Below are 27,718 nucleotides of genomic sequence, written 5' to 3'. Positions count from 1 at the left end.
CAGGAGACACAATAGATGCAAGTTTGATCCTTGGGTTGGGAAGACCCCCTGGAGGAAGAAATGGCAATCCATTCCAGTATTCTTGTCTGGAAAATCCCATGGACAGAGGAGACTGGGGGGCTACAGTCAATGGGGTCACCAAGAGTCACACCTACTGAGTGACTGAGCATGTGCACACACACACACACACACACACACACACACACACACATACACACAGTGCAGACTCAAAAAGAACAAATGATAACTTCTAGTCTGTGTTGGAAGATAATTAAAGGCATAAATAATCTGTTTCAGATGTTAGTGTGTGTTTCAACTTTCATATGAGGTGTTAAGCATCAGTAGTAGACATTGACTTCCAACTAAAGTCAGACAAAAATGTCCTATATATTAGCTCCAAAACAAAAACTTAAAATACTTATCCCAGAGCTGAATAAAACACATATGTTGTATCCATAAAGTTTATTTTAAAAAACTGTTAAAAACTGACCATACAGGAATATTTATTAATATACTTAAAAAGTTTGTTCCCCGTGTTGAAGGAAAATACATTAGCAACATCTTCTAGACACCATCTTTATAAAAGTAAAACTTCTAGATGCTGAAATGTACTACAGTAGATTCTATAGTTTATACTTTTAATCACAGGATTGGAAATCATTCTTGCTACTCCCCCAATCCCCCTGAATGTGGCAGTTATTATACTTAAATTAATGACATTCAATCATGTTATACTACCACAGGTCCTTAAATAGAGTACACACTGCATATTTACTAACAAAGTCTTCCCTATCTGTTGTCACATCATTATTTTAGAGAAGCATTTGATTCTAAGTACAAATAGAAATACTACATCGCATGATTGTAAACATTCACCAAGAGCTTCCAGAGTACAATGAGTAATAGAGATGGCCCAGGGGTCCGTCCAATGCTCCTCACTCACATTTGGATACTGCTGAGATTGAGAAATATGTTCTGAAGGCAAATTATCACAGGCCTTGTATTTCTGTAAGAAAGTAGTTCTGGGTATATATATATATTTATATATATGTTTTTAGTTGAAAACACCTGAAAGTCATTCTAAGGACTATATGAAGCACCATTTTCACTTACCTGAAATACATTGGGTTAAATTCAGCAGTACATGTATGTTTGTTAATGTCAGGAGTTAAAAATAATGGTGGGTCTCCAGTTCCGTTTTGTGGATCTATCTGGAGTATGGATACTGAGTTCCAGCGATGCTAACAGGAACCACTCAAGCGTATGAGGGGTGGTAACTCCCCCAGGGCCACATGCAACCCGTAAGTCTGAGGCACGAGCAGTACTTCCGTCAGTGGATGCTGTACAGGCAGAGTTAAGGCTGTATTCGGCTATAAAGAGTTCAACCTCCTCTTTAGTAGTCCCCCTACACCGCTCACATACACCGTTCAAAATGTCATAGGGTGCAGGTGAAAAGTCCCCAAATACTTTTTAAAATACTATTCTCCGTACAATTCGTCATTGGTATATTTACATAGGGGAGTGTTCACACTTAAAAACATTTTTAAAGAATGCAACTGTGTTTTTTTTAAAACTCTTGTCACAGTTTCCCCAGGATCATCCCTAGCCTCATTTCCTGACTTCTGGCCAACTTCACATTTGTCAGTCTGCGGTCCTCGGGCGATTCTGACATTGTTCTGCAGGAGCATATGCGTTAAAATGTATTCACTGCCACCCACTCTGGGACAGGCCTGGTTGCAGAGAAAACGGTGTTCCTGGTGCCGAAGGGTAACTAGGAAACCCATCTGGCTGAGCTGGGTAGCTTTCCAGAGCTGATGCTGAGTGGACCTGATGGAAAGAAGAACGCACAGGTGAGCAGAGTGCCAAATTCGATGAGGCCTGTGCTTGCTTTTTCCAGTCCCACTTCTTTTTTTAAAAACAAAACAGAACAAAACAAAAAATGCTGGGGCAAGGTAAGTCTGTTCAACCTCCTGAAATTTTTAAGAAACATTCAGACTTCTTCAGATGGTAGAGGTGCATAGAAATGCCTTTAAAATGAGAACAGGTTTGCTGGAGAAAATTTACTTCAGTGGTCCACTACCTTAGGTTTAACTACAGAAGACAAGCTAAAATTTAACTGTCACACCTAAAGATTCTGTATGCAAAAATCTCCAGACTGAGATTTAAGTCTCTAAGCAGGAAAAACACACAAATGAATATATTCTACCACCTTTGTTATCTCCTGAAGGAAAACAAGGATAATTTGTAGATTTGGGGGAGGGAATTAATCATCAAACCTCCAGACATCCTGCTAAGAGCCATTTGGGGTCAGTGCTGGAGTACCACTGTCTGTGTTGCAAGGTCATCACTACAGAAGCTCTGTTGCACCCGTCACCATCCTTACTTGCTCCAGGCACTGCGCTCACCTGCTGTAACAAGGCTGACTGTGCAGCTGCGTTATGCTGCAGTTCCTGCAGGGAGGATTGCGAGGGATTCTGGGAAAATCCAGGGATGCCTGGGAGGGACAAGAGGCCTGGAAAAACTGAACTGCCTGCAGCTTGAAGTCCAGATGATAAGCTGAAACAACAGAGAGAACGGGTCAACACGTGAGTGAGACATGAAACCTATTGCTTCTACATTTGTCAAACACTATCTTAAGATGCTGAAAAACATCCTAGAAATTCTCTATTGTAAGGAACTATAAACAGGTTTTACATAGGTTTTAGGCACTGACTTTGCATTATCAAGTCTATTATTCTGAATTCAGTGAGTTTATGTTTTGCTGTTTTGTCATCAAAATAAATCACCAAATGCAAATCCTAAAGTTACCTGAAAGAAAGTGAAAGTGAAGTCATTCAGTCCTGTCTCTTTGTGACCCACGTACTGTACTGGGCCAGGCTCCTCTGTCCATGGAATTTTTCAGGCAAGAATACTGGAGTGGGTTGCCATTTCCTTCTCCAGGGCATCTGCCTGACCCAGGGATCGAACCTTGGTCTCCTGCATTACACTCTTTACCATCTGAGCCACCAGGAATCCCTGCTGATTATCTGAGCAGGCATTGATATTGTATATATTTATCTTAACAAGAAACATGTTAGGATAAACATTTCAAGCTGTTTTAAGTGTCGGCCCAGAAAAAGATAATTTTCCACCAACAATTCGCTTCTGACTCATTTGAATGACTTCAAGATCATGCACGATCAGTAGTGTGAAGAACCACCTCCCCTCTCTCCAGACCATGCACGTACCCGGCCTGCGCAACCAGAGCCGAGTTGAAATTGGAACTAAAGGCAGAGGCGAAGCCCGGGAGGACGGGCGCTGGCGACGGGGCAGTGGCGGCACCGGTGGCGGAGGGCTGCAGCCCCGGGAAGGCGGGCAGCGCGGGGGTCCCGGGGGCGCTGGAGACGGAGAAGCCGGGATAGGAGGGCGCCGAGGCTGGCAGTGGGCCCTGCGCCACGGAGAAGAGTGAGGGCACAGCGGCCGGCAGGCTGAGGGGGAAGGCCGCAGCCGCTGAGGCGGGCGCCGGGGCCGAGAGTCCGGGGAGCGCGGGCGCCGCGGATCCTGAGCCGGGGTGCGGAGGCGCCGCGGTGGTGGAGGCGGGGGCAGCGGGCGCGGAGGCCGGGGGGTTGAGGGCTGGGGTGGCGGCCAGGGGGAAGCTGCTGGTCAGGGACGTGAACGGAGGCAGGGCGGTGAAGACTGGGGTGATGGGCGTGGAGCCGCCGTGCGGGGCCAGGGGCAGGGCAGGCAGGGCGCTGGAGCCCGTCAGGGGCGCGCCCAGCCCCGGGAGGCCCGGCAGCGCAGGGTTAAGGCAGGACGGCAGGCTGATGGGCACCGAGGCCGCGGGGTACGCCCGGCCCAGCGCCCCGGAAAGGCCCAGCGTGCCCGCAGCGGCGGCGGCGGCGGGGGCCGGGCCCTTGAAGGCCGAGGGCGTGGGGCTGGTGGGCTCTGTCTTGACCACCACGGGCAGGGTGGTGACGGCGGGGGTCACGGGGCCATGCGGGTGGGCGGCCGAGGAACCGCAGCCCACCGCAGCTGGCCCCGAGGAGGCGGAGGAGAGGGCGGCGGGCGCGGGCAGGGTGGGGGGCGTGGAGGCCGCTGCGCTGGCCACTGGCGAGGGCAGCCCGGGGAACAGCGCCAGGCCCGGCGTGGGCGCCTGTGGCGGCCCGTAGCCCTTGTTAGGGGCTGAGCCCGCGGGGTCGGCGCCCTGGTTGCCCAGGGAGGAGAGCGAGGCCAGCCCGCTGGTCACCGCGGAGGGCAGGGCGGAGGAACTGATGAGGCTGGTGTCGCTGGACGTCAGGAAGCCTTTCAGGGCGGACAGGAGGGGGCTGTTCACACCCAGGGGACAGGCGACACCGGGAGCTGAGCCCCCGGCGATGACGGAGGGGGTCGGGTTGGACACGCCTTGGGACGCCGGCGTCAGGGTCAAGGGGAGCCCGGCGAAAACTGACGAGAGTGAAGCCGAGTTGAGGTTGTTGTTGGCTGCGGCAGTAGAAGCGGCGGGGAAGGCGAGGCTGGTGAACGTTTCACTGGAAGCCGTGGTGGCCCGAGGCACAGCCGTGGCCTGAGGGGCCGGGGCCGGGGCGGCGGGAGGACCCGGCAGGGGAACGAGGCCAGAAAACACGGAAGGAACGGGCGTGGCCGTGGTGCTGTGGACAGAGGTCACCGTGGCGGCCGGCAGCAAAGGCGTCCTGATCACCGTGGGACTTGGCGTCATCGGCTGAGGCGGGTGAACGGCAGAGACCTGCCCCGGGAACACAGGAAGGACGGTATTGGGCAAGTTTATCCCCGGGAGGCTGGCGGTGGCCGATGCTGATGGATGAGTTCCTGCCTTGACCGGAGAAGCGGTAGGAACCGGAGTTGCAGCGGGTGTGGAGGGATTGGAGCCATGCGGGGCAAAGAGCTGACTGGCCGGGGTGGAGAATGCTGTGGTGGGAGAGGAGGAGAGGCTAGAGGTTATCGTCACGGCTGAGAGTTCAAATGTTAACTCAAAAGAAAATGGATAAAAGTTTATGTAATATTTAACAGATGTCAAAGAAAAATCAATGACAGGTGTAAGAGGCTACTGCAGTGAACACATTGCTGGCTTCCATTTTCACCAGGCAGCCTCCGTTAGATCCTGCAGGGTTCTGAACTCTGATCAGCACAGCCTTCCCGTTCACAGTGAGGAAGCCTTGATAAGTGAGCAAGTAAAACTTTCCTTTCATAGATTCCCAATTTTACAAAAATTCAAAGAATTTATTTTGTGATTAGTGTTGGTGTACTTATTCTCTCAGGCTACTTGCCTAGAGTAGTATTACAAGTCATTTTCTCTCTGAAGAGCTCTAGGACATCATCCCCTCTAGAGGCACACAAGGTCATCAAGTATACTCAGGCCATCTCTGCAGTATTCTTGGTTGCCACTCTCTGAGTTGATTACCAATCTCTACGGATTTTCCCCCAAGCACTTTCTCATACTGACTCCTCTACATATCTTAACCTCCAACTTTACTTGGCTTGTCCTAGGCTTTAGGGGCAAAAGCCATATCTAGTTCATCTTTAATCTTCACACCTAGCCCAGTGCCTGGCATTTACGTGTTTAGTTAAGTGTTTGCTGCACTGGATACCTCACGATTACCTCAGCTGCAGTTCTCAAACCCACCCGAGGACTTATTCTCAAAACTTCTAGAGTTTGCTACAGTACTTTTATTCTGATAAACTCTACAAATAATACAAGCATTTTGGGAATGCCTGGGATTCCCTCCTGAATCAATTAATGAAAACGTTAGCTTCTGATCTTGTTGGTGCCAAGACTTAGGAATGCAAGACTTAGGTAGGTAATGTCATAATGACAACTACTGTCCATGCTATATTCACACTGAAGTCTGTTTCAGTAGTAAACAGAGAATGTTCCCTTTGCAGTGATAATCAACTGAAAGACCTTTTCATGGACTAAGACTTAAATTTTTAAATCTATGCATAATAAAGACTCTGGACATAAGGAAGCTGACATGTCCATAAAGTGATGCACTGTGTTAATCACGGATGGAGAAGGGACCATAGGAAAAGAATAGAGGAAGTCCACATCCACATAATACTTTTGTGCTAAGTGATGGCCAAAGGGTGCTACACGGGGCTGAACAAATTTTACAGCTGTTTTAGATAATCAATATGGGAGGAGAACTGACAAATAGTAAAACACAAATATGTAAACATCAAACTCAAAAGATCTGTAGTTCATACCATATTCATATCATGAGCAATAATTTAGTTTCAAGAAAATAACTTATCATTTTAAATTGAGAGTACATATGAAAATAGGTTTGTAGCTCTGTATTCCATTTGTTTTATAAGAACTAGAAGCACAAGGAATATACGCCTAGTTTTGTGTTTGTAAATAATGTACCAAAAAATGATTTAGGTTAACATTGGTTGGAAAACATCTGGTGGAAAAAACATCTGAGAATTCCCTGTCTTATTTAACTTCATGCTGAGGACCATGTAGCTAATGATAGATGGCAAGGGAAAGCCAAGCTGTCCCACAGTGTTCTTTATAGCAACCTCTGTTGGAGATCTTTACGTATAATGACACAAAAGCCATGCACTATTAATCACAGTGCCTGCAGTCAAAATGGAAGAAAACAGAAATGAACCCCCTCCACGCCCCAAAACCACACCATGGTAAATACCACTTTCCTGTCATCTAACTTGGTTGTTAACCACAAAACACGATGTGTTAGATCCTGTGCTAAGTACTTTACACCCGTCATTTCATTTGTCCTCATATAACCCTGAGATAGGCACTAGTACCCCCATTTTACAGATGGGCAATCTCAGGCTTCGTGTGATTAAGTAATTTGTTAAAAGATCATGCAGCTGTTGAGTGGTGTTCAAAGGACATAAAATTTTAGTTATGCAAGATGAGTGAGTTCTAGAAATCAGCTGTACAACACCATGCCTCCAGTTAAGAATACTATACTGTGTACTTAAAAATTGGTGACAAGGGTAGATCTCAGTAAGAGGTCTTACCACAGTGATAACAATGATGATGATGATAAAAAGGTCATGCAGCTATGAAGCGATGGAACCAAGATTTCGGCAAGGCCTGTCACACTTGTGTTCTTAGGCACTGTGCTTGTTTGTGTTTTGTTTCTTAACATGGTTCAAAAAGGAAAAACAATCTTAAGCATGCTGACATGACACAGCAAAGGAAAAGCAAAGAGTGCTCTTCCTAACAAAGGTGCTGATGATACTTAATCTGTTTATTCTCTTCAAAAACAGGTCTGTCAACAGAGCTGAGCATAAAGGCGGAAGTTTCCTTAATCTCCCTTTGCTAGAAGCTATATCAGCTGCTCAAGGTTACAAAGCCAGGCGGTGCCACAGCCAGGATCATTATGTCCTGACATCTCACTTAGGGTCCCTTCCTCCCTGCTCTGCTACCACCTTAGAAATTACCAGCTGAAAAGCACCGTTTCCACACATTCTCGGGGAATGGAATTCTTCCACCAAGACTCCTACCCGTGCACTGTGATGATCAGATTCATGTGCTCCTCTGCTACCTAAGAACTGGTCCCAGGTTTTATCTCACAGCGGACAGCATCTCTTTCCTGACCACACATATCCTCAACTACGGGTAGGGCAAAATGTCACCGAGCTGCTGCCACGGGGAGGACTTGCCTCGCCTTCACCTGCGGATTCTGCTTCCTGCTCTGCTGCCCCTTCTTCAACTCTTTCTTCTTTCCTTACGTTAAATTACACTACTCCGAATACTTATTGAAGTAATTAAGTCTAAAAGATCTATCTGACACAGCATTTGTCAAAAAAGAGTTTTTATCAAAAAGAAATGTTGTTCATATATTTAAGAAAATGAGGCTTCGAATATCACATAATGTAAACTGAATGCAGATACAATGCCACAGAGCACTGAGACTGCTTCAAAGTTTTACAAACAGCACACAGAGACATATGGTTATTTTTAAATCCAGTTAATATGGATTTAAAAGTTTTCTTAGATGATTCTAGAAGATAGACATTTTATAGATTATATTTTACACATTGCATGCTGTATGTATGAAATGTACCACCATTAAAATTTTATTTTTAAATAAAATGTATCACTCTTAAGTCACTTTTAGCAAGCAGTGATTAATTAAATTTTTTAACCAGGAACTTTCCCTAAAGCATAAAGATTTCAAATACACTCAAACTCAAATAGATCTCAGTGAAAAACAGAGCAGGCAGCCAGAACAAATTTGGTGCTTACCTTGATTCTGTGTAGGTTTTGACTGACTGGAGAGGTCCTCATTCTCTATGAGAAAATAAATAAATAAAAGTTGATTTCCAGCTTTAATCAAATTATTCACCATCATAATAATCAGAGACTGAGGTAAAAGAAAAAAAATCCAGAATATGTATGTATACTGTGTTAGGAAAAACAACATATGCCTACAGAAAAAAAAGAAAAGGAAATAGACAAAAATCATAGTAGTAACTACACGAAGACTGCAAGGATTATGAGCAATTGTCCCTACCACTTCTCCTTATTGGGCTTTAAGCAAACACTGCTATTTTAGAGATTCCTTTAAGAAGGCCTTTAGGGAAGGTGGTGGAAGGCCTGGTGTGCCTTCTAGGAGAGAGCGCAGTAGGAGTGCAGACAGGGGCCGCTGTCACCGGCTAAGCAGACACTCTGCTGGGCACCACTGCCTACAACGCAGGGAGACCTGGAAGTGGGAGGTGGGCGCTGAGGGCAGAATCCACTGCCACCTGAGGGGCCAATCTCACAAGGCGGGTGCATCAGCTAGCACACTGAGAAAGTGGCTCTGTCCACCGCTCTACTCAGTTCTAGAAAAGGCCCCATGCTAGGAGATGTCGGGGGAACGGCCCGAGCTGAGGCTGACTTGGAGCCCATGAGACTGACAGCCTCAGCACACTCCTCTCCAGCCCCATGGGAAAGGATCCATCTTACCCAGCCATTAGTCAGAGATACACTGGCAAACAAATGACCTCTCGAGGCTTGACAGTAACTGCCCAAGAAAGCATCAGTGTGACAGGCATAAAGTGCAAAAAGGGAACCCACAAGCCCTGACATAGTCAGCAACAAAGACCCAGCTTATTTAAGGGACTTGAGCACAAATAAACTTAGACAGTGTCTATCCAGGGATTTAATGAAAGAAAAAGAACTTTAAAATCCTGTAATGCAAATGAAGAATATACACACACATAATATTGTAAGAAAATGAGCAGAGAAGCTGAAGACTTTAGATACAAAAATCTACTCTAAGTTAATAAATGCAAAGAATGGTGAAGATTAGAAATAACACTACTGAAAGCTAAATTACATAGTTGAAATTAAAAGTTCCATTTAAAATGGCAAAAAAAAATTTTTTTAAGATATCGAATGAATAGCTAAGAAACTTAGAACAAATATACCAAAAAATAAGAGTACTAGAAGGAGAAAAAAAGAGATGAAATATCATTAATTAGAGGAATATAAAGACAAAATTTTCCAAAGCTTTAAAGACTTGAGTTTTCACACCTAAAGGGCTTACAGAGTCTAGGAAGGATTAACCATAAGATCCACATCTAAATATCCTGAGGAAATACCTGAACTCCAAGACTAAAGACATTTGTGAACTCTAAAGATAAGGAATGTCTTCTAAGTTTATAGACAAGACTAAGGTTCTAATAAAGAAAAGAAAATTAGTGAGAATTGAGTTTGTCATCTATAATCCTACACCTCTACCCTTTTTGAAAAAGCTGATTAGATAAATTTTCTACTAGAAGAAAATTAGAATGAGTATATGAGGACAAGGCATCAAAGAGAAGTCACAAAGTTAAGAAGCCATGAGTTCAGAGGCACAGAAAGAAAAATGTATAGTATTCCATCAAGAGACACAAATTGATGATCAAGGAGAGGGAGTAGGGAAGTCAAATGGTGGGATGCAGGATAGCTGTTTTTACTTTCTGTACACTGATAACTACTAAGAATATGAAGATGATCACTAGTGATATTTAAAGATAGAAATTCTAAGTTTGAGTAGGAGCAAGAAAAGTTGTTTAAAAATTTTAAAGCAATTTGAATGAATCCAAGTAAACAAAAATAAGAAAAATTAAAAACTTGGATAAAAGAATAATAATAATGAGCATAAAAATAAAATGGAAGGACTAAGAATATACAATTTTTATGATTATCTGAAACCCCTATTAAGGTCTCTTCCCCACTGGTTTACAAAAATCAGATCTAGCTATATATAATTTACATAACAACTAACTTACCAAATAAACAGAACTCTAAAACAATATTAAAGATACAGGCAAAAGACTTATGAAAAATGAAAACAAAAAAGAAGTGTGGACCCAATAAGGGTCAATACCAATACCCAATAAGGCTGGGGTGGGCAGGGGGGCAGGCGACTTACTTATACTCAGTAAAGTATAAGTCAGCTGAAACATTTTATACCCAGAAAAAAAGACTTTCAAAGAAAAAAAAAAAAAAAACCTAAAATAGGAAATCAGTAACAAGTACCTAAAAATGAAATATCCATTTTTAATTTAAAAAAATTCCTCTAAAATTCCTAGACACAAACCTAAGGCAAAAAACCTATATGAAGAAAACTACAAAATCTTCTTGAAAGAAGCAGAGATTAACACAATATTATAAATCAGCTATAATTCAATTAAACCTCCCACACCCCCCAAAAACACTTACTGCAAACAATAACATAAGGCCTGGAAAAACACTACCAGTTGCCATGATTTAAAGACACACACACACACATTATATATATAAATAATTAGATGGTAAAATCTAATATCATAAAAAATGTCATCTCTCCAAATTACTGTGTAACTATAAATACATAAATTCTTTTCTAATTGCATAAGGTGATCTTAAAAGTTCACAAGGAAGAATGGAAGAATCAATTTCCAAAAGTGGATAAGAAAGATACAAAAATACAGTGAGAGAAAGCTAGCCTTATCGAATGTCAGAATATACTATAAATCTGCTAATTAAATCAATATGGTATCATCGCAACATAAAGTAACTAGACTGGAACAGAATAAAGAGCCCAGAATTAGAGCCATGTGTGTAAATGAAAAGTTAAAATAAACGTATTATTTCAAAGCAGCAGGGAAAACAGATTAATTAATAAAGAGTGCTGGCATGGACAAACCAACTACCGTCTGGAAAAAAAATTAAGATAACCGTCTACTTCACCCCACATGAAAATAAATTCCAGATGGAGTAGGAATCTTAAAAGACCTGGAGTACCTGGCCTAACTACTTAGGGTTAAGAATACCTGAACTAAGGCAACATGGTTCCAGCTTTTCTTTCACAACCTCTGTCTGTCTAGGCAAAAATGTAAAACCCTAAGGTTAAAACATACTGTGAATAAGGGCAAGAAATAAAATGATAGATTTTAGAAAAAAGATATTGCAACTTTAATCAGTCAGAGTACTCCGTGGCAAATACCAGAGCCATTCTGCCTAGAAAAAAAGGAATTTATTAAACATTAGTAAGTAACTCTTAGTCTTGGGGAAGGGCAAAAGTAAATTAAGACAGAACTTAATTTCAGTTCTAGCCCTACCCTACACACACACAGAGATAAATGGCAAGTGAATGAAAAGCTGTACACTTAAAAGCAATCATTACAACAGCAATTAGAGAATATAGATGTTGCTGCACTATTGGGTTGGGGAAGGGTTTCCTAAACAAGACAAAATTCAGGAGAGTCAAATAGCTGAATGAAATAAACTTTTGTAAAAGACACACAAAAGAAGGTACCAGCTGAATCAGTGTATCAGATTGGCAAAAGTAAAACAAAAAGCCTGTTATCATTCCACTTTGAAAGAGTGTGAAGAAACGGTAAGCTCATATACCCTCACTGGCTGGTATAAACAGATGCAGTCTTTTGGGGGAGCAATTTGACAAGATAGAAAAAAACATTTATACTTCATATCATGAGTTCCCAATGGGCCCCAAGGAAAGGCTGACCTGGAAAGCGTGTGGGTAGGCAAAGTGCTTCTGAGCACCTTCTAACTAGCCTTTCCTCCCCATGGCAGACAGAAGGTGCCTAACAGCGACACTCCACTAGGTCAGAGACGCTTGTCCACTGCCTGTCAGTGTCCTACTCAGGAGAAATGGTTCCTGTTTCCACGGCCTGTTCGTGTTCACACTTACCTCAACATAATAATGGCCATATGCTACAAACCTACAGCTAACCTCATACTCCATGGTGAAAAGTTGAGACCATTTCCTCTAAGATCAGGAACGAGGATGTCCACTCTCTCCACTTTTATTCAACACAGTTTTAGAAGCCCTAGCCATGGCAATCAGAGAAGAAAAAGAAGTAAAGGGAATCCCAACTGGAAAAGAAATTGTTAAACTGTCACTGATTGCAGATGACATGATACTTACTATACACAGAAGACCCTAAATAGATGCTGATCCTAAAGATGCTACTGGAAGACTACCAGAACTTATCAGTGAATTTGGTAAAGCTGCAGGCTACAAAATTAATACACAGAAATCTGTTGCATGTGGGCCAAGATCGCTCTAGTGGAGCCTGGATGTCACACTCGGCTCCATCAGCAGGCTTGGCGGCTGTGCTCCCTGTTAGGACAACACCACACCACACATCCGTCCCCTCTGAATGTATGGTGAGAAAGTTATTGACTTTTAACACCCCATAACAACCTGATTTTACCTGCTGTTACTGGATTAGGAGTATATGGAGGTGGCGGGGGCACTCCTGGAGCTATGACGTTGGCTAATGGTACCAGACCTGCATTGTTATAAGCACCTAAAATAAAAATATAATAGAAAAAAAATGTACAATTTAGCATCATTTCGAGTTCAAGCTGTATTGACGCAGCTACCTACTTTATTTCTAAAACTGTGTTATCTAGTACAGTTGCATTTTACATGGAGATTTGGGTGAAGAGTGAGATCAAATGAGAAGCAGAGACTTCTATTTCCCAGTGTAGGCTTACTCCAGGCATAACTCACTGAAGGGCATGGTGGGCAGAACCTGCCAGACTTGTATGATTTGCCTTTTCTGTCAAGCACACACACTTGGCCCTTTCAAGTTAAATGCGCTAATGATGTCTTTGAATATCAGCTATCAAAAAAGGGATTCAAGATGATTTACTCATGAGCAAAAGCTTATATAAATAATTAACAATGAAAAAAATCTATAATTAACTTATCAAAAGGAAAATATTCTAAATGAGACTCTTAGTCTTCTGTACTGCTGTAGACCACCCTAGAGTAACCAACTGTGAGCAAAGTAAAGCTCAGGGTAGCACATTTCTTGAGTGGTCCAGATTTCCAGAGTATATATACCAACCTTTACTTTCAACTTAATAAATAAAGAGCAAAAAGAAAAAAGTGAACCCTGAAAGAGCTCCTTACTTGGTGCAATAGTTGCATGTGGTCGGCATGGAGGTATCGGGTAAGGAACAGGTTTATGTGGATTGTATGTTGAAGGAGGCTAGAATGAGAGGGGAAAGTACAGCAGTTAGCAGAACATCAAGGAAGCTGTTTCCTGGCAAAACAAAATACAACTTGTCTTTCAAAACATTTAGGCCTAAGAGGCCAAAAATGCCCCAGCAATATCAACTGCCGCGGCACTAACAAATGGCACAAAGGAGGGACATTTCTTTGCTTTAATAAATGTGGCTCCGATTAAGTCCAAAGAGAGATCCTGCCAAAGACTGCTGCTGCTGCTGTTTTTCAGTCGCTCGATCATGTGCGACTCGTTGCGGCCCCATGGACTGCGACCCGCCAGGCTTCCCTGGCCTTCACCACCTCCTGGAGTTTGCGCAAACTCAACTCCATCTGGTCTGCTGTAGAGATGTCAGTTTTTTATTTCAGTTGCAAATCATCTCCAACAAAAGGCCCAACCTCATCCTGAACAGCAAATTCTTCTCTGACCCAGTCTAGGTTAATCCAAGGATTCCTGCCTGACTCCTCCCATGGAACACAAGAAACCCACCAGGTTTTGGACTCTTAACTACTCAAGAATTTCCCACATCCTCCTGGAAAGTCATCTTCTTGTTCTCACCCCCTTTTCTCTTTTTGAAAGAAACAAGCACTGTCTCCTTTGGCATTTGGCATTCTGACAACTCTAGTAGAATGCAGACTGGAATTATAAATTCAGTAGCTTAGTCTTTTTACCTTTTGAAATCCACAAATCCTCCATTTTAGAGTTTATAGGACTTAGGTATGAAAGAACATTCAAAGAGCTGGTCTCCAGAGGACCAGAGGTAAGCAAAGCTAGGCCACATGCTGCAATTTTAACTACAGAGATGGAGAGGATGAGAGAGCACACACACGCCCTCGAGGGGGCTGGCAGCCACATCCTGGAGCAGACGGGATGCCCTGGAGTAAGGAACCTAGACTCTCTCCAGCACTCTTAATGGCAGCCCTGGATAATGTGCTAGTTCTGCGCAAAGACTATGATCTGTGACTATTTTACTGTAAACAATAGCCACCCAAGTTCTTGTCAGGTGGGCAGTCAGGACTGCAAGGAGGCTGTGTGTTGGCCTCTCGTAGTACAATTCTTCAACTCACGAGGCTGTCTTCTCCTGCTCAGTTTATATTTCAATCACTCCCTTGAAAATATGCTCCACCTCCTGGCTCCGTTCTCACCTCACTAATACTAACACTAATCCAGCCGTCATACCTCAACCTTAGTTAAAGTGAACTCTCCACTTTCCACGCCTCCAAGCAAACTGCTGAATATGGCTGCAGAAAAAGAAAGTAATAGCAGTTCAACTGGTCTACCTTTAAAATACACCATTAACCCTCAAAGGGGCCTTTAACACTGTTAATTAACTGTAGTGTATTTCCCTGGGAAACCATTCACTTTCCTAGAGCTTCTACTGCACTTTAGACTGCCCAACAAAAAATGAAATTTATGCTTTGAATAGACAGAAAACCAGATATAAGCATGAAGACTTGTTCTGTCACTTATTTTCTAAACATACTGGCTTGGATGGTCCGAGAATCCGTGCGGCTATTCCTTTGCCTTCATTGGTACAGTCCTCACCATCTTTCTTCAAAGGGGTTCCCTATTTCAAAAAAAAAGAAAAAAAGGAAAGATAATTGAGATTAAAAAAAAAAACAACCCATACAAACCCCAAAGCAAAAACAAAACAAATGCAGACCCTTGCTGTGCTACCCTGAAGAAAGGACGTAACTTGGCAGGAGCCTAAGGAGGGACCACAGCCCCAGCCCTGCCCTGGCTCATGATCCTGACGCAGTCCTCATCTCATAACATGTACAGAGGTTCAAGGAAACACGACACACACGGGGAGACAGAGGAGGAGAAAGTATGTTCTAATTTTTTCACTGCACAGTAGGAGCAGCCAGAGACAGCTCCTGTATCTGATGCTCAAAGAATCAAAAACAGTACTTATATTACAGTTGAAAATAAGTAATAAGAAATGATGTTCTCTGTAAGTATTAAGTGTGACCGCTTATACCGACCTCACTTGAGACTGCTCTAATTAACAGATGAAAATAAGCTGACACCCTATTACAATGTGTCCCCCTAATATTTGTGGTACATATTAGTTTCTAAGTGGTACATACTAGTTTGGAGCTGGTTTCCAAGGTGGCCCCCAGTGATCCTCAGCTCCTACGTGTCCCTGTGCAGCCCCCTAAATGAACAGGACTGACCCATGTAACAAACAGGATGTTCCAGAACTGAGGGCATTTGACTCCCAAGGCTGAGCCATAACAGACAACATGGCCCCAACTGGCCGTCTCCGGGACGATCTGCTCTGGTGGAAGTCAGCTGCCGCGTCGAGTTGAGAGGTATTCAAGCAGCACTACGGAAATGTCCTTATGCCGAGAAACAAGGACCCCCCGCCTGCCAACCTCAATGCTAATTTGCTAGGTACCTGACTTACCTTGGAAGCTCAGGCTCACGCTCTAATCAATCAGGTGACTGCAGCCTCCTGAGAAACCCTGAGCCATAACCAAACACACTAAGCTATTCCTAGATTCCTGGTTCAGAGAAACTGCATGAGACGCTAAACGGTTATTGTTTCAATCCACTAAGTTTTAAGGCTATTTGTCACACTGCAATTAAAAATACACCATTCTTTGAAAAAATTATTTCACAAAGAAATTTGAGGAACACTGGGTGACATAAAAATAAGTGTCTTTCTTGTGGGACTTCTCAGAGCCGTTATTATGCAATGTGATTCTCCAAAAAAGAGACACTGCATGCAGGATTTCCCAAACACACTTAAGTGTGAAACTGTTTGAAGAATACTGAGAATCTGAGAAATAGTCCTTTATTACATGTAAATCAGTGCTTCTAAAATACTTGCCAAAACAAGTCAAAACCAAATCACTCTCTTTTCTGTCTGGCTTGTTGTTCTGTATATTTTATAGAAATACTTTAATATAGCTTATGTATGAGCTTTCATTCAGTGGTAAATCTATGAATTATGTTGCTGACATAGTAAAATTCCTTTACTTTGTAGAAGCATCATCAACTGGCATTTTCTTTAAATACCATAACTGTGCTAAATTTTATACAAAGAAGTTGCACATGTAGTCACACAAGTATGCTTACTGGGAAAATTCCATTGATGCGACTAGGTTTTCCTTTGGGATATGGATTTCCTGGGATTGTTCCACAAGAAGATATCATTGCATGAGGAGCTTTGCAGCCCCCTTTGAAAGCCTGTAACATAACAAAGAGGAGGACTGTTTTAAAAAAAGAAATCAAATATACTCACAAAATTTAGTATTCTGGATATTGGGAAGCCCTGCTAAATAGGATAGATTAAGGAAGAGCATCACATTCAATCTGTTCATACATCAGTCAGCACCTCCACTGGTGAACATAACTAAAATTAGTAAGTAAAATCACTTCACTTAAATGGAATTATTTAAATGGTAATGGAACGTTTTTAACATCACAACTAGTAGACTCCTACCCAAAGATCTCTTCATAATGGATTCTGTAAATTGTGTGCAATTTACAGACTAAATACGACTGGGCTGCAGCTCCTAGGGGAACAGTCATGCCCTCTTTGAGTAGGTGTCTAACCACTAATCCAGTTTCCACCTGTCAAAATCCTAAGAAATAACTACCTTGAATGACAAATCAAGTTTTCTAGACTTGGACAAGGATGACTTCTCCCACTATTAGAGATTTTAAATTAACAAACTGGAATTTAGCCTTATAATTATTCATCTTTTATGAGTTTGATGAAAATAAGCTTGATGACAAATAAGTTCCTGGTGGTGGTTTAGTTGCTAAGTGGTGTCTGACTCTTGTGACTACATGGATGGTAGGCTGCCAGGCTCCTCTGTCCATGGGATTTTTCCAGGCAAGAATACTGGAATGGGTTTGCCATTTCCTTCTCCAGGGGATCTTCCCGACCCAAGGATCGAACCCAGGTCTCCTGCACTGCAGGCAGATTCTTTACTGTCTGAGTTAGCTCCTAAATAAATAAAGTTAAAGACAAAAGCTTGGAGACATGGCAGAGCTACCAAGGGACTGAGAATTAACAGCCCACGAGGCTCATACTGAGGCGCCACTGGCTTCTCACTCTCAAGCCATCTCTTCATACCCCAGTGTCCCCCTCCCACCCCTAAAACCTCTAGTTCCCTGCCACAGACTGCAGCACTGCCATTATTAACCCATCACAGAATAGCAGGTTATTCATCAAAAGTCAGCATAGTAATAAGATTGGTACAGTTTTCTTCATCAGCACTCAGGAAAACCATGTGCCATTCATTTAGCAATCTGGAGGAAATTACCTGTTCAAGTACCCTCTTACACCGTTTCTTCTCAGACATATTTATCCTGAACAAATCTTCAATGGGACGAGAATTCTGTGCATCAACAATGTTTCTACCAAGGAAAAACAATTCAGCTTTTCATTTAAAAACCTGGACACACACATTTAATACACAGATATATGTGAGTAAGCTTTTTTCCATGATATAACAAGAAGAGTATGATTATTCAGTTTTGATTGATGAGTGTAAATAACATGTTTATATAAATATGGTAAATATAGTAACTGAATGATGTTTATCTGGCTACTTGAAAGTAACAAAGTAATATTTCAAAAAAAAAAATCACTACTTTTGAGATTCTTACAAATCTACCCTGTCAGTGTCAGGAGAGCTATTGGCAATAAAACAAACCCCTGTGCTAATTGCATAAAAATCAAGGTTGATCTAAAAATGAAGTTTTATCTTATGTTTTATTTTAAATTTGTGCTTTTGTGGTCATTTATAAATATATTAGGGACTTAAAAACTGCATGTGCTGTAAATAAATAGCAATTTATAGACTTTCATAAATACTTATAGGTGAGTAGTTTCCTTTTCTCTATCATTCATTTCTCAAATTTATTTCACAATCATTTCTCAAGTGCTGTGCTGGGTGTTTTAAATCTTATTGTATTTAAAATCTTCATCCCTACCACATAGGTAAGATCCTTATTTTCACAACTGAGGAAAATAAGATCCAGAGAGAATAAGAGTATGTTAAGCAAAAAAATACATAGTCAGAATGTGGAAAACCCATCTAACCATAAGTCCTCTGGATTTGTCAACAAGCTTTTCAAGTTATTCTGAGTGGGAAGGCAAAGCAAGTCACCGATATGCAGACAAATCAAAATAATTAAACTCAATAAGCCCCACTAATTTTACAAGTTTATAATCATGTGTAATGAGCACACTAGCTACTTAGATATAAGAATTCAGCTCTATGCTTTCGTACATTTTATTAGTTCTGATTACCAATATAATTCTGACACATTAACATACACTAATGAGTTAAAAGATGTTTGAAAAGTTTTCCAAATTTTTCTCTGAGTAAAAAGAAAAGAAATACTTACGAAGCTAACAGTTCAAGAGCAACTAGTTTGTCTTTACTGAAGGTGAAACAGTTGAGTATATTGACTACTTCTCCTGGGTGAACAGCCACCATTTTCTATTAATAAAAAGAAAAATAATTTTACTTTCAACATGAGAAATTTTCATGCCAGAAATTGCCTTTTGGGGATGGGGGGTAGTATAATTAAGTGTTCTTAATATAAATATTTGAGATGAAAGCTGCTTCATCAAAAGTAAGCCCTAACAACTATGTGGATTAAAACTAGGCTTTTTTCAATGTAACTACTTTAATTGAACTAAGTTCTCCAATGTGCTCTTTCTTATCCACATCTCTCAATATGCTCATCTATAGAAAAAAAATTACATATTCTACTTTCCTCAGAAAGGCTATATAAAAAGAGGCTATTTACAAATAAGGGAGACACATTGCTTGAAAAGTTAGAAAAAAATCGTAATTCCTCAGTCAGAGTGCTAGGTTATGTCATAATCAGCACTTCTAGTGAAGTCCATGGTGCTGAATAGTGTTATTAAAAAAAGGTACTCCAATCACATGATTAGAGGAAAGATGTGTTAAATATTAACAGGTTCTTTTACTGCAGAACCTCTAAGAAAGCTAATGTACATTGTGACACTCGAGGATTATATGGACTGTTACATAATTTAGTATTTGTCTAGGATACCTATGTTTTTGAAAAGCAGGTCAATTTATATATTTATGTTAGCAGTGGAGGAAATTCAAAATCAAAGTCAATATAAGGAGATTAGTTAGAATCAACTGATCAACCGAAGTTGTTTTTGAACACTATTAACCTTGTATCACCAAAAGAATTGGCAAAACTGCATGCCCCCTTACATGTTTGTAAACTGACATCTGAAAGTTTTATCGGAAGGTTACACATCTGCAAAAGATTGATTTCCTTATATGTAACTTTATTATATATTTCTGAAGACCTTGGATCTACTGCTCTAGCTCATTTATGAAAATGTCCAGAACGGAACCTAATCGTCAATGTCAGTCTTCAGCATGAACAGTCAAAGACACTTCCTTTGTCTCTAAGTGCATGAAGATGTGCCTGTGCAGCCTTTGCACTTCTGAGTTTTGATTCCAAGGTGGGTGGATAGGCAAGCTGGCTTCAGAGCTTTGTCATGAGTTTGCTGTTCTGATAAGATAAGCCAAGGTCCCCAACAGTAGTTTTTTTACAGAAGCTCTCTGCTTTGCTCTTCTTTTCTTTGGTCCTTACAGAAAGATTTTTCAACCCCTGCTGATAGGTGAATGAGTGAGACAATCTTTTCTTTTTTTAAATAAAGCAGGAAAAAAGCAATTGTTAAAGAGAAGAAGCACTAACAGACCCAGACACTTTCTTAAGCAAATTAGTTTAGGAAGCTAAGGATCTGTATGTGCACGTGTGCTCACTCAGTTGTGCTGACTCTTTGTGACCCCATGGACTGTAGCCCTCCAGGCCCTTCTGTCCATGGGATTTTCCAGGCAAAAATACCGGAGTGGGTTGCCACGCCCTCCTCCACGGGATCTTTCGACCCAGGAATCAAACCAGCTTCTCCTGCACTGGCATGTGGATTCTTTACCACTAAGCCATCTGGGAAGCCCTCAAGATCAGCAGATTTCTTTAAAGCTATCAGCGCCTGATACTCCCAGGAAGACCCTCTATACAGTCAGACCCCATTTGACTTCGGAGCCTCTGAAAATCTAGGCTCTAGCACTGTGCCATCCATATGGTAGCCACTAGACATGTTGCGTGCTTACATTAAAATCAAACAACACCTTAAAAATACCATTCCTCAGACAGATGACACATTTGAAGTGCACAAAAACCACATGTAGCCAGTGGTCACCATATTGGATAGAGCAGATTCAAAACATTTGTAATGTCACTGAAAGGACATTTGGACAGCATTGGTCTAAAAAAACGTAGGTGTAGATCAGTCTGACTATTCTTCTAAGACTAAATACAGGAAGGTGAAGACACATAAAAACGGAAGTAAATAAAAATACTTCTGAATTTGAATCCTATGTTTTGCTTGCCTATAAATATTTTCTACTCCAATCTGCCAAGTAGAACTCTGTACAATTTAATAGTATAGTACACATGATTGAAATTTACAATTTGGGAAGCTTTAATGTTTTTAACATAGTTATTTTTGAATAAAGTATAAAGGAATTTAGTGTCTGCAACTAAAGCAAACAAATTGCAACTTGAGATGAATTACAGAAAACGAGGGGAGAATTCAAAATACTTAAAATTCTACATTCTAAGGAAAAGTCAATTACTTACATGCTGTAATGCTTTCATTGCCTTCAACTGAGGCTCAGCCCAGGAGAAATATCTCAGTAAATCAACCACCTGAAAAGCAAAGAACTAATTTAGCTCTACTGACAACGTGTTTGCAAACATTTTTACAAGATTTATTTCCGTACTCTGAATCGCTATTCAAAGTGTGCTGCTGGGGCCCAGATGACGAGGCATAAGCATGACACCAGTTTAGACTGTGAGATGGAGTAGCCACGTGCAGCTACTTACATTTAAATCAACTGAAACCAAATCAAAGAGAAAACTCAGTTCCTTACTGGCATAAGCCACATGATAAGGGAGGGCTCAACAGCTGTGTGAAGCTGATAGCTACCAACATGGTTAGTGTAGAGAGAGAGCATTTCCACCATTACAGAAAGTCTTGGACAGCACCGGTCTAGAAATAAAGTAATGTATAAGGTAGGGGAAGAAAGTACCTGGAGAAAAGGAAAGTTGGAAGAGTACTAGACGGACATAAAATGTTTGCTTAGGAATATATAGTATGAGCAGAAAGCTTTCAAACATTTAGTGAAGAATGACAGTCTTAATCATAGAAAAAGGTCTTCAGTGGTGTGGTCTAGTGGTGGTCGTCCACTGACTTCTACTCTCTAACTCAGATCTGGAGGGCATACTATTCTGACTTAGACCACAGATCTTTTCTCTAAAAAGGTAAGAATTACCCTGAATCACGCCAGCAGCTTCTAAATGCTAAGTCACTTTGAGAGCCCAGCCAGCCAGGTGCTCTCCTACTACCACCAGCCAAGTTCAAGTGAACAAGGGAGAAACCACGCCATGGCTGGGGAGAGGCGAGCAGAGACCACAGCGCTGCAGTCTCCGAGGGGTCACCACCACCAGGTTCACTGCCTCAAGGACACCCCAAAAGGGACAACAACAAAGACTCAAGATGAGAGGGTAATAAAATCCGGGTTAATGATTTTACTCTGAGTTCCTCAAAATGTTATGGGTTCAATTATTCCACAAAGCAAAGTTAACACTAGAAAATGGGGTGGTATGTAAAGAAGAGTAAAAATACTTCTCACTCCTCACTGAGAGATACATAAGTAGCAAACAGTTATTGTGTGTACTTTCTATCCAACTTGGTAAGAGAGCATGCCCTTACTTTTATGGGAATAATGTTTTTACTATGGGACTACACCAACTATAAAACTTTATAAACTATCATGTATGATATAGGATAGGAGATATTCATTATAATAAGTAGGCTTATAAGATCACACTTAGGAAGTAGCTTGATAAAATTTTTAATGACTGTAGCAAAGTCATTAAATTTCTACTATGGGAAGTTTTCTGCAAAATTTCACATGTATACACAGAAACACATACAAGAGAAGGAAAGAAAAGCTATCAGCTATGTGAAATTGCAAATATTCCTAAAGTATTTAAGTTTAAAAAGAAAAGCATGTGAAAAGTTATGAGACATCTGGAAACCACTCATTAAACAGGCAGCAACATGTGAAAATCACAGAGTAGCTCTCAGGAATTTAGGAGACAGAACTACAGGCTTAATGTTATTCCAGTTTTGAAAGTCTTGAGAAAGAGATGAAAAGTTGGGGCATTTACTTACTAACTCAATCTACAGTTTCATTCACTGTCTACCTTACTCACATTCCCACCGTTTCCCAGAACTATTCTCCAGATGTACATTTCTATTTCTGCTTCATATCTCTATCAAGTATTTTCCAGTATTCCTTGGAAATCCAGCTTTCTCTGCATGTGTATATATAAATGCAAACCTACTTTTCAAAACCAGCAAACTCCCCATAAAGTTGGGTGAAAGTTTCCACTAAATGATCCCACTGATAATATTAGTCTTCTGGAAGATACAGAAACTACTTATTAGATGCTATTTTTTTTCTTATTCGTGGCTTCACATAAGAACATATATCACCATTTGTTCCAAGTTTTATAAACTGTAGTAAATTCTGCAATTACTGACTCATAAACATTGTACAATTTTGGGTATGTTAACTATTAGAAGTTTACAGACATATGATACTGTGCCCAGAATATAAACACTTTGAACTGTGTTTTTCAGACACTGCATTTTAAAATCATGTTAGCATATGATACCATGATGAAAAGTGGGTATGCTTATAAAATATGCCAACTATAAATTATGTAAAGTTTTCTGTTAAAACTGAAAGCGTCTAAAGTTCCTGAATAAACAGAGCAACAAAGTAAAAGCAATTCTGAACCTGACCAGTAGGCAAATAAGCAAAGGCACTAATCAGAACATCACTGTTTAAAAAAAAAAAAAAAAAAGCTTTTGCTTAAATAAATAAAAGAATACCTGTTCACTAGAGAAATATCCATGTACATATTCAATCGCTTTTAATTTGTACTCTGTCAAAACAGCCTAAAAACACAGAAAAACAGAATAAATATATGTAAGCAGAACAGCAACATGCATACATGAAAACTGCCTATGCAACTCAAACCGCGGCAGACCTTCTGTAGCCCGGGGATAAAGAGGCTGATAAAGTCACCATGGTGATGTGACATTCTACCTTTGGGGTTCCATGCTGTTAAGGATACAATTAGACACCAGGAAAACCCCTGGCCTCCCTACTCACTCCTACAAAGGAAGGGAACAGAATTGTAACAGATAAGATTTTACATTAATAGAAATTAAGTATTCCTGTAAAAGTGATTAGTTTTAAGTCACCCCAAATTCAACCAAACCATCATTTTTAAGGTTAAATGTACTAGCAACTACTCATTCAGCAGATAGTTATTTACTGCGCACCTATAGCGCACCTGACTGATAGAGAAACATGGGTAAAACAAGGTCTAGTCCAGGCTCTCAGCATTTCTACTGAGATGTGAACCCAGAAGCCAACCTGTGTGCCTGCCACTAACTGGCAGTGTGGTCTCTGGGAGGTATTTTAATTGTCCCGAGAGGCTCTTCACCCACAAAAGGGAACACCAATCACTACCCACCTCAGGATTAAAACAGTCAAGAGTAAATGTGACACAAGTTCAGAGAGAAGTTCATGGCTTTGACCCAGCACCATCTGGAGCCACAGGAAATCATGTATGATTCTCCTGGCAACTACATGCTAAGCTTAGAGATGGAAACACCAGACTATCACAATCTGCTAACAACCACTCATTAAAAATCCACTAATCCCCTTTGTATGGTGCCAGATCATAACTAGATTTACGGTAGGGATCACTTTCTAGTACATAGAAATATGGACACTACTAGTATATAGTACCTTCTAGTATATAGAAATATGGTCAATCATATTCCGCCCCCCCAAAATCAACTAATCCCTTTGCATTCATTCCAGAACAATCATAACTGTACTTTCTACATGCATCATGCTGCTAGAACACCATGACCAGTCAACAGAGAAACATGCAGGGACCTTCAGTAGCTGAATTTTCATGAAGAAGGGAAGGGAATGGGATTCTGGATAATGTACTCTTGGGAGTTTATTATTGCCATTATTGGACACAATCAAAAGCAAGTTTCTGGCCCAAATCCTGTACTGTGTTGATGCCAAGTCATGTCTTAATTCTTTCATCAGCACCTGAGAGGCCCAGCTGTATCCCCAGGCACAACACCACAGCTTGGAGTCAGAATCCCTGACCTTGAACACTGAACCCTCTCCCTTATCAGCTGCGTAACTTTGAGCTGGCTAGTTAACCTCCAGAGACTAGACTTGCAATCTGTAAAATGAAGGGTATAGAACCTACACCTGGAGAGCTATTAGGCGGATTAAGTCAAATAATGCATGGAGAAAGTGCTTAAAACAGGCACACTCTGTAAGTGCTCAATAATGAATATTATTATTAGCCTCGTCTTAGAAAGCAGGTTACATACTGCTTTTCCCCCTCCTTTCTTCTTCCTATTTCTTTTTCTAGTGTCTTCTTACATACCTTTGTTTTTAAATGACAATAGTGACAGCTAGTATTACCTACAGACATAATGGTGACACTCAGGAAGAGACTGCCCGGTTTAAACTGACTTACAAAGTCTGAGAGCAATTTTGAAAAGCCAACAGTAACTCTCATACTTAGATACATTATATTTTCATCCTATTTTAATAGCCTAGTATTATGTTGATGTATCTAATCATTTGGCACAGGCAGAAAAAGATTTCATCTTGATTTCAGACCAGAAATAAGGGACTTATGTTATGAATTTGACTTTACTCTCTAGAAAAGTTTCTATCCCTTTCATTAGTATTTACCATGTCATCTTTCCACAGTTTAGCAGGGAGAGAATATACAAATCGATACCCTAGAGCTTCCAAAAGAAATCAACTCCTCTCCCTGAGCAAATTGTTGTCTCATAAACAGTAGTTTAACATCAGCTCATTAACAAACTGTGGCAAATTCTAAGTATGTACTCAGCAGGCTGACATTTTATTGCAGATTTTCATTGGGCAAATTGGATTTGCAAAAGCAGAAATTTTATTTTGATTCAAAAAAAGAATACTCAATAGCATTACAAATGTAACCTAACAAGCAAATTTGAAAAAAAAAAATTTACAAAGGATGAAGGAAAACAGCATTTTGCTTTATACAGAATGAAGAAAAACAGGCAATTTTATTAATAATTTCATAAGCTGAAATAAATAATAATCACCAGTGCACAAGGTAACAAGTCTTTTTTCCACCTCAGTCAAGGGTCTTGAAAATATGAAAATGGCGAGGAAACAGCCCTGAAATTCTAAGCAAAGGACCCTGTATTAACATACTAATAGTTAGTCTTTTCAGGTTTAATTTTGTAAAGGCTTAACTTTTTGCGCTTAAAATACTATTAAGCCTCAAGGCTACATTCCATTTTTTTTTTTTTGCTGTCTACTGGGATGTAAGCTAGCTACAATAGTTTCAAAACGATGCAAAAACCTGGCAAGCAGAAGAAAAAAAGCTTTGAAATGCGAGTTACTGAAGCCCATTCCTAAGAATCTGCCTTTAAGCTTAATGTCACACTTTTTATTAGGATACTAACTTTGTCCCGCCGAGGCAACAAATACAGTCTGCTTACAAACTTAAAAATCCTATCATCATAACCACCGTTAAAGGAACTTTTTACGTATTTCTAGTTTTCAGTCATTCTTAGTCTTAGTGAAAGATGAGGAAATCGCTTAGAAATACGAAATCACTTTTCCAAAATTACAGTGATTCAAGATTTGTAGGGCGGACTTGGGAACCGAGGGCTCTGAACATAAGCTCCGCAATACCGGTCTGATTCTCAAGCAGTTTAGAGTTAGCAAAAAATCTCCGTTTTGTATCGTGAAATGTATCAAGATATAAACTCCTACACTAGACGTTAAAATTCCAACCAGTTTTGCAATCCTCAAATCCGTATTTTACACAATCTGCTCGCAGTCCCCCGAAGAGAACAAATCATGAGAATTCGTAACTCAAAGATTGAAGGAATTAAGGCAGTTACCTTTCTAATTTCATCCAGCACCATTTCAAAGGACTTTTTGTCCATCTTGACTACTATCTCGAAGAGGTTTTAACCAGTTAGTTTCAATTACAAAACGTTCATCCCCGGTCCGCTCCGAGAGTAAAAAATGTTTCCAGCTAAGGAGAAAGACTCAAGGAGCAGGAGGAAGGATGCACCAAGAGGTAGAGGACTTCAAAGTCTGCAAAAATTTCTAAAAATGGGGACTTATAAAAACTTTTTATTAAAAAACAAAACAAAACCCGTCAGGCTTCCCCGGCTTCTTTACACAAAGCTTCAGGACCGCTCGGGGAAGAGCCGGGTCCTCTTGAGTCCCGCAGAGAAAACCCGGCGTTCGGTGGCGGGAGGCAGAGCGTCTGTCCCCGCAGAGCAAGGCCAGGAGCCGCCGGAGGAAGATCGGGGAAGCCGCCTTCCCGGGTGCAGCGGCCCGAGAAGTAGAGGCACCCGCGCCCCGAATCCTGCGGCCGGCGAGGAAGGAGGCACCGGCTTCTCGGCCCGCACCAGCGCCTCGGCTGCCCCTCACCGCCGCGAAGCTGGCCTCATGGCCCGGCTCTCGCTCACTCCCCGCAGCTACCGCCGGACTCCTGGGTCCCGCAGCCCGGGCAGCAGCGGCCTGGCCGGCTCTTTGTTACCATCTGCCACCGCTTCCGGGAGCGGGCCGGCGGCCGGCGAGCACCGGGAGCCGGGCGAAGGGGGTCACGGTCTCGGGTAGGGGGGCTCCCGAACACCGCAGCGCCAACAGCGCCGGGAGCGCTTCCTGGTTACCCCCACGGCTTCCCCCGGCTCGTGGGGGACCTTCGATGGAGCCCGTCGCGCCCGAGTCAACTCAACTCTGCGCCGCCAGATTAGGCCCCTCTCTCCAGAGAGCCCAAGAAGGGGTCCTGGTGTGGGAATGTAGGTGTCCCTGTCAGATGCCTGTACGTCTCGGAATTGGATACGGTAGAAGTCCTTACCCAAAGCCTGGAAGTTATTTTTGGAGGGTCACGCCCTTAATTCTAGAGTTTGATTGTGCTCGTTTTTGATTGGTAAGTACGAATTTAAAAGAATGTACGTCGAGTGGTTAAGGCATATCCACGGGCACCCCGATTTTGCTGGACTGGAGAGGTCCACAGCTTCGATGGGCGGAAGGGCGGT

General features: G+C 41.5%; 1 protein-coding gene across 2 annotated transcripts; it reads right to left on the bottom strand.

Annotated features, from left to right (window-relative positions):
• Positions 1-447: 447 nt before the first annotated feature.
• Positions 448-27,454, bottom strand: PROSER1 (proline and serine rich 1). 2 transcript variants are annotated; one of them, XR_009691214.1, is made up of 14 exons: positions 26,567-27,454; positions 23,450-23,515; positions 21,124-21,192; positions 18,835-18,929; positions 17,745-17,838; positions 16,549-16,659; positions 14,948-15,031; positions 13,371-13,449; positions 12,664-12,759; positions 8,219-8,263; positions 3,228-4,902; positions 2,406-2,556; positions 1,114-1,827; positions 448-1,006 (listed from the first exon to the last, which is right to left on the bottom strand). XR_009691214.1 is itself a non-coding variant. In XM_061133002.1 (13 exons), the coding sequence occupies exons 1-13, from the start codon at positions 26,609-26,611 to the stop codon at positions 1,705-1,707; spliced, it is 2,733 nt and encodes a 910-aa protein (XP_060988985.1). In that variant the 5' UTR covers positions 26,612-27,454; the 3' UTR covers positions 448-1,704. The 2 variants fall into 2 exon arrangements, 1 of the variants encoding a protein (XP_060988985.1); XM_061133002.1 differs by having other exon boundaries at positions 448-1,827.
• Between the last annotated feature and the right edge of the window lie 264 nt (positions 27,455-27,718).

This window comes from Dama dama, chromosome 30, assembly GCF_033118175.1.
Source record: "Dama dama isolate Ldn47 chromosome 30, ASM3311817v1, whole genome shotgun sequence".
In the NCBI taxonomy this organism is placed as follows: domain Eukaryota; kingdom Metazoa; phylum Chordata; class Mammalia; order Artiodactyla; family Cervidae; genus Dama; species Dama dama.
The sequence above is the reverse complement of the archived record's forward strand: the minus strand, read 5'-3'. Positions and strand labels throughout refer to the sequence as shown.